A 7,676-nucleotide genomic window follows, 5' to 3' on the forward strand; every position below is an offset into this window, starting at 1 on the left:
CTCAAACGAAGTGACTGTCCAGGGAGGACAGATTACTGTTTTTTCGCAGATTTGGCATTAGCAAAGTTTTTGAAGCTTGCTGGTGGCATGGAGACAAAAACTCAGCCACAGGGACGTGTTGATGATCAAAGAACCTAGGGGATTCGATGATGGTCCGGTTTTGTCAAGTCTTTAACGTCTTTTACAAGACGGCAATTGGAGTAATAGCGTAGAGGGAATCCAAAATCAAAAGCTTTCGGTAACTCCAAATTAAGTATGACCAGGCATGTCCGTGGAGGGTCGGTAGTGCGAGGCACACTTAAACCACTAGCTCCTTAATTTCGGACAATTCTAAGACATCATACTAACTTGGATGAGCCTAGTTGAACAATTGATGATGGAAAATCCGTTATAGGTAAAAGACTTGAACCGGAAAACACGTGAGTAACTCTCCTTGAGAGTCACGGCGCCGTATGTCACCTCCTTTAAGGGAGAGACCGAAGACGGCGTTGATGCCATGTTTTCTAAGGTAGATGTAAATCAATTCGAACCATGTAGAGACAAGAAGAACCATGAAATAAACTTTCATTAATGTGCTGAAAAGAGTACATAAGGGTCTCAAAAAAAAAGAAATTGAGAAGAAAACTAAGCATGGCATGCTGACGATGCCTTATTACATCATGACTTGTAAAAGGGAAAACAATCTAGCCGGTGACGTCAAAGTCAGGGGCATCTAAGTCAGAACATTGTCCATTAGGGTCAGTGACCTTGAAGGTAACATTATGTTCAACTCCATTGTTTTCAGTGGAATTGACTTCCATCAATTCCTTGTATTTCTTGTATGCGGCAACAACATTTGCAGGAGCGCGACAGCTTTTAGACTAGTGGTCCTTGGACCCACATCTGTTACATTGACCATCAAAGGCAGAAGAAGAGCGAGCATGTTGCTTCTGAGGAGGAGCGGCGCCGCCCTTGGGGCCGGCGGCACCGGTGTCTCGACGCCATGAGTTGGTACGGCCACTAAAGCCGCTACCTTGTCCCCGAGAACTAGAGGCACGGTGGTGTTGATTCCCACGTGCATAAGGTTCATTCCTATGTTGATCCTTGCGTTTCGGAGCTTTCTTACTCCAGTTGCAATTGTAATTAGATTCCGGAATTTTTCGGGTGCCTACAAGACGCAAATTATGCTGATCATTGATCATATTATTCTTTTCTTCCATAAGGAGTTGCGTCATTAAGCTGCTAAATGTAGTAATCCTCTTATTTGTGAACTCAAGCCGATATTGGTTCATGAAGATCTTAGCAGCTGAAGGGAAGGTCGAGAAAGTCTTTTCGATCATGTCGGCATCACTTTTCTCGACTCCACAAGAGCTCTGTTGAGCTTGTAGGCAAAGCATATCCCTGTTGAAGTCATCAACCTTCTTGTAATCCAAAAGTCGGATTTCATCCCAGCGAGCAATTAGTTCTGGGAGCAAGGTCGAGTGAATGTTGCCGAAGCGTTCGACAAGGGCATCCCACAGATCTTTTGGATCGTGCTTGGATTGATACTGCCTGCGCAGTGTGGGATCGATATGCTTACGAAGGAACATGAGTGCCTGAGATTTTGTTCTCTTGCTAGGCGGTTCCTGATCTGGATCGGGGAATATGGTCTCGGTCAGATCCTTAGCGATGAAGGTATGTTCTATGTCCGAGACCCAACGATGGTACTCAGTACCATGGGCGTCGAGGACGTCAAATTCAATGCCTCTGTCCATCTGCATACAAGAGAGAACAAGTCGTATTAGTTTTCTGTTGGAGACCCTGAAAAAGGTACTCAAATACGATGCTTTTGGTTTGTCTCTCTAGGGTTGATCAAACACAACCCTAAATGTCCGTAGTCGATCAAACACGACCCGGAAAAACTTGTGTGAAGGTGATCAAACACACCTTTAAAATAGCAATAACCAAAGTTGATCAAACACAACTTTGGACCCGGGGAGGATAACCGGGATTTTTAAACCTGCAAAGACACCGTCCCAAGCATAGAATGGAGTAGAAGAAGAGGAGAAAGCACTTTATCTCCCCCGAGGTTATTGAACTTTGAAGAGTTTTAGGGTTGTAAAGTAAACATACAGTAAAACTTGGATGCTTGATCGGACGAGAAGGAAGCAGTGGAGCGGACGGCTGGGGAGCGGCAGTCGTGGGGCAACGGCGGCGGAGGCAGCAGTGGCGGCGGCGGCGGCCGAGGAAGGGCCGAGGGTTTTCGGCTTTTGGTTTTAAGGTTTGGGAAAAACTATTAGCTCAAGGGTTTGAGCAAAGGGCTGATAACGTGATGAAGTGAAAGTAAATTGAGAATAGAGAATCGTGAAAGATGTGTATCTCATTCATTGATAGGAGCCCTTTATATAGGGAATTACACATTACCAGTATGGTAAGGATATGAATACATAGATCTAGTCTAACTACATATCCTATTGGTATAAGGCAAAGGCACACATAAAGAATATCTAGAAAGATATGGAATATCCTAGAACAATAATTTATTATTAAGAGGAAATTTTACCAATGGTACCCTATATAACATCCATTCATCACTATGGCATATGACATTGCAAAACTATAATATTCAAATATTGGTACCCCAACATGTAAAGCTGACATAAATTTGATATCTTTTCTCTAACAGTGTCAAGTCGACTGCTACAAAAGTTGTTTCATGGGCAATTACGTCTTTTTATTTTTCTCGGCCTTTTCCCTCTCTCCCTCTCCCTCCGCCGCACACAACCACATTGAGCACATGTTCTCAACTATATATCTCTTTAATCAGACATAAAATTGTTGCAAACTAAACCTTCCTCTTCTTGTTACGTTTTTCATTGTTTTCTTCTTGTACTTGCATTATTTCTCCAATAATTAAAACTCCCCCAAAGTTCAGAATCCATATTCCAACTAGCCACAAAACTTTGTTGTTTCTCCGGTAAACAAAATTCCCAATTTTCCAAACAATTCTCAATTTTTCAATCTCCATTCCAAGTTTCCAACCCAACACAATGGAGAACTCGACCCAAGAATCCCCTCTGTTAGAACTCATTGGCTCTGTCAGAGATTGATGTTTAGGGTTGGTAATGTTTAGGGTTGGTAATTAAGAAAAGTAGTTGTAGAAGAAGCACAAGTAGCGAAATTTGTGAATTCAAATATTGAAATAAGTTCATGCCACCCATTTTAATGGGGCATTGGGTTCACTAGGATACAAAAGAAATGTATCTGGGTCTCTGGCTGTCGAATCTCGTCAGACCGCAGCAAGATCCAGTACTTTTACAAGAGAGTGGTAGCAAAACGGTCTTCGTCGTAAAAAAAATTTGTATTAACCAACGAGACGAAAATACCCTTTAAAAGTACAAAATTAAGCCGTCATTGACAGCAAATACTAAAAGTGATTTCTGTTCCATTGTTTGAGTACCAATATGTTAGTTTTCAAATATGGTGTATTGAACTTATGAATGGTCTTTATTTAAGGTATAGTTTGTAAAATTTTCTCTATTATTAATATTGGTGTTCTTTTGATGTAGGGGTGTCAATCCGTTAATGGGGTAGAGAGCTGCCAATATTACACAATAGCTCACCTTATAAATGACCCGTTATCGAACTATCACTAAGAACCCTAATACTAAAACTCTTAAGTAAAGCAGCCTTGAATAGAAATGAAGCGCAAAGTAACCAATGACAGTACGTACCAATGAAATAAAAAAATAGAAGTAAGCTTATTCAAAGCCTTACATGACTCTACCTAAAGGAACAGCTCAACGTGCTACCAACAACCACCTCATATGGTGAGATGACAACTCCCACAACCTCATCCCTTAAACTCCCCAAAGCCGATTCTTTGGAGTCAACCACAGTCTCTAACATCGTGGCCTTATTCTGGCCACCAAAGGGATGACCCCTCTTCTTCCGACCACCAAGGAGATTAGCCCTCTTATTCCAAGCCTTACTAGCTAAACCACACAACTCTTCTAACTCCTCGTCCGACAAGTAAGTCTTCATCTGCTTTCCTGCTTCCTTATGACCATCTGAGATTCTGAGCGCCAATGGCGCACTCCCAAAACCCTCATTGGATTGTCTAGCTGAAGAGGCCAGCCCATTACTCCCAACATCAATTGAAGAAATCGACTCATTCCCCGCAAGCCCCGCACTCAAACCTACTTTAAGGCCATGTTTGGCTCATGAAATAAAGGCCTTGGGAAAAGAAAGTCATTACTTTCCTATGTTTGGAGGAGACGTCTAGAATCTACCCGGGGGTGCATCTACCCAAGGTGTTTGTGGACAGGTGTCAGCAGGCGGGCATTACACGGCATGATACGGGTTGACAGCTCGTTAACTAGAGAGATGGTAAATACGGGGATGTATTTGGGGGTCTGGGTTAGTTTGTTGAGGTAAATACGGGGATGTTAGTTAGTTTGTTAACTTTATCGTTTGCTGATGGTATTGAACTGAACTGGTATCGAATCGGGGCTATCGAAAGGGGATCGAGTGGGCAGACGAGGTCGCGCTTTGTTCTGAGATATTATCGCGGCGGCGGCGGCACAATCTGGTGACATACCTTTTGGCGCTTGGTGAAATTCTGGGCATAGAGAAGAATTTGTGCCGTCGAGTTTTCCATGAAGGAGGCCGTGACTATTTCCAACAGCAGCCCTCAACTTCGTCTCCGTCTTCCTCTATTCTCCAATCACTTCCTCTCCATCTGGTACTTATCTTTGTTTGGTTTGTTCGGCTCTGCTTTTTTCCAGTCAAAATTCGATTTTATGTGTTTATTAGCTGGGTTTTTCAGTGTTTAGTATTGGGTTTTGTTTGGAATTAGGATTAGCGGGGTGTTTTGTATGTTGAGGTTTTACTCTCCTGGTTTCAAATTGTAGTGCTTTATGGTTTACTAATTCAGAAGTGTGGAATTGAGTGGCAAATTGATATTGGGTTAATCAGGAAATGTGGATACATTTGTTGTTCATTAGCTACAAAATGGGTCAAGACTGGCAATGTTTCAGTGTAGACTTTTTTGTGCAGAGGCAAAAATGGAAGACACCAACGAGATCGAAGACATTTACGAGATTGACGATACAGACGAGTGTGGTCTCCGTTTCAGTGATGCAAAGTACTACGATGGTCCTGCTTTAGGTAAAGACAATTATTTGAATGAAGATTCAGAGAGGGAGTTGCGGGAAAAACTAGAAGATCCAATGATTAAACCGAGAGAGGCTGATAAACCACCTGATGAAGAATTTCCACCGGCTGATAAAATTAATGACGATGTGTATACCTCCGAATGGTATTATGCTTTGAAAGGGAAGGAGGTGAGATCACTTACCTATGAAGACTTGAAGGACATCACATTTCGCAACGTTAAAGAAGGCGAGAAGTTCTATGGGTATTACTGCTTTGTTGTTGGGTTTAGTAAGAGGGTTTATAAGAACGACAAGGTTACAATTAACGGTGTAGAGCATGTTTCCAGGAAGGTATGGTGTTGTTCAAAAGAGGGTTGTGAAAAGAGTGCAGCAAATGGAAAGCAGGATGTGGTTCATAACACAGAAACGTCAACTGAAGAAGAACATGCGAGTGAGGATGAGACTTGTTTGAAGAAGAGGAAGAAGACAAAGAATGCTGTGAGGGGATTGAAATATTCCAGAACAGGATGTGAAGCTCTTTTTGTATTGAGATTGGATAAGAAGACGATGTTGTACACAGTTCGAAAGTTTGTGACTGAGCACAATCATGGGCTTGCAGAACCTGTGGAGCGACAGTTTCTATCATGTTTTAGGGAAGTGACTGAGGATGACATATCTGTCGTTCTATCTCTGCGAACGGCGCATGTCCCTACTAGTGTTGCGTATGAGTTTCTAGCGCTTCAAGCAGGGGGCCCTCAGTTTGTTGGATTCATGTTGAAAGACTTGTACAACAAATTGGACGAAGTTAGAAAACATAATAATGACAAGGGTGATGCACAGGCTGCCATAAATTGGTTGCGAATGAAAGGTCATGAAGAAGAGTCTTTTTTTGGCAGGTATACTCCTGATGGGGAAGGGAGGTTAGCTAATCTGTTTTGGAGGGATACTGAGTCCCTTCTTGACTACAATGCTTTTGGTGATGTTGTGATAATAGACAGTACGTACAAGACAAACATATACTGCTGTCCGGTTATTTTATTTGTAGGTTCGAACAACCATAGAGGAAGCGTCTTGTTTGCATGTGCCATTGTTGCTAATGAGAAGGAGGAAACATTTACTTGGGTGATTCAGAAATTCCTTGAGAGCATGAATAACAAGCATCCAAAGACGGTTGTGACTGATGGGGATGAAGTCATGCGTACTGTTTTAAACAAACTCTTGCCTACGACGCGGCACAGGCTATGTGCGTGGCACATTGGTAGAAATATTGGGCAGAATGTGAAGGATGCGGAGGTGCAAAAAGAATTGGGGAAGATGATTTACGCTTCTTATACCATTGACGAATGGGAGGACGCTTGGGACAATATGGTAGACAAATTTGGGTTGGAGAACAACATTTGGATTACAGCACTTTACGAGAAGCGTGATAGGTGGGCAGAAGCATTTTTTAGAGGTCAGTTTTGTGCGGGGATGTGCAGCACCCAAAGATGCGAGGGTTATAATGGTAAGATTAAGACTCGGATTGGAAGGTTTACTGTACTCTCTGACTTTCTTCCCAGATTTGACTCAGGTGTTGGTTATTTGAGAAACCGTGTTTTGCTGGACATTTACAAGTCCAAAAACCAGAAGAGAAAATACGACTCCCATCTTAAGAGAGTCGAGGAAGATGTATTCAATATCTTCACGGATGATATATTTGTGGTTATAAAGGGTCAGATATTGCTGGAGGCCAGGTTCAGTGTGACTAGTCGTATTCAGTTTGGTGGGTCAGAAGACTTGATGTTTTACTTGTCCCAATACGAGAGACCAAACCGTAGTTGGACAGTGCTGTACAGGCCGGTTGATGGAGTGTACTCATGTTCTTGCCTGCAATACGAGTCAGATGGTATTTTGTGTCCACATATTTTCTCAGTATTGAAATATCAGAATGTGAGTGTATATCCGAAATCAATGATTCTAGATAGGTGGACTAAAGGGGGTGGGAGATTGAAAGTTGATCATACAGCCGCTAAAAGTGGTGACAACATGTCAGGCAGACTTCTAAGGTACTCCGCGCTTATGGCCGAAGCAAAGAAAGCATGTCATAACTTGTCTTATTCAGCTGAAGGTTTTGATACAGGGATGGTCCAATTGTGTGGGCTTGTGGAGAGTTCCAAGAACTACCGGGCTAGCAAAAAACCAAGGGTGGCAGACCAGGAGCCTGACAATGGCATGTGTAATGTCCTAAAAGACCCTGTCATTGCAAGAACTAAGGGTATGCACGGTAATAATGTGGCAGCCGCGGTTAACGGGAATGTTGGAGAAGGTAACAAGTGCGGAAAGTGTGGTATTCCTGGTCACAACATACGCAGATGTCCGCTTTTAGTGGTTGAAACAGACCTGGCTGGGAAGAGTGTTAAATCTGGGAGGTCTGCACAATCTGGGAGGTGTGACAAATCTACCAAGGCCGACAAGTCCGGTGATGCTAAACAATCTGATAAGTCTGCTAAAGCCGGTAATGCTGCTAAATCTGGTATTGCTGTTAAATCCGGGAAGGAAGGTAAGTCCAGGAAGGCTGCTAAA

General features: G+C 42.7%; 2 protein-coding genes across 2 annotated transcripts in view; one reads left to right on the forward strand and one right to left on the reverse strand.

Annotated features, from left to right (window-relative positions):
- Positions 1-860: 860 nt before the first annotated feature.
- Positions 861-1,733, reverse strand: LOC101309094. Its single transcript, XM_004288650.1, has one exon. It carries the CDS (start codon positions 1,731-1,733, stop codon positions 861-863), a length of 873 nt encoding a protein of 290 aa, XP_004288698.1.
- Positions 1,734-5,024: 3,291 nt separating this feature from the next.
- The window catches only part of LOC101309392 (protein FAR1-RELATED SEQUENCE 5-like), a 2,726-nt gene continuing 74 nt past the window's right edge, over positions 5,025-7,676 (forward strand). The window contains exon 1 of the mRNA XM_004288651.1: positions 5,025-7,653. Within this exon, the coding sequence (XP_004288699.1) occupies positions 5,025-7,653 (2,629 nt within the window). The remainder of the gene's footprint in view (positions 7,654-7,676) is intronic.

Source organism: Fragaria vesca, linkage group LG1 (assembly GCF_000184155.1).
Source record: "Fragaria vesca subsp. vesca linkage group LG1, FraVesHawaii_1.0, whole genome shotgun sequence".
NCBI lineage: Eukaryota > Viridiplantae > Streptophyta > Magnoliopsida > Rosales > Rosaceae > Fragaria > Fragaria vesca.

What these genes read in the sequence shown, in the direction of transcription:
- LOC101309094 (XM_004288650.1), bottom strand. Translation starts at nt 1,733, where the DNA reads ATGGACAGAGGCATTGAATTTGACGTCCTCGACGCCCATGGTACTGAG.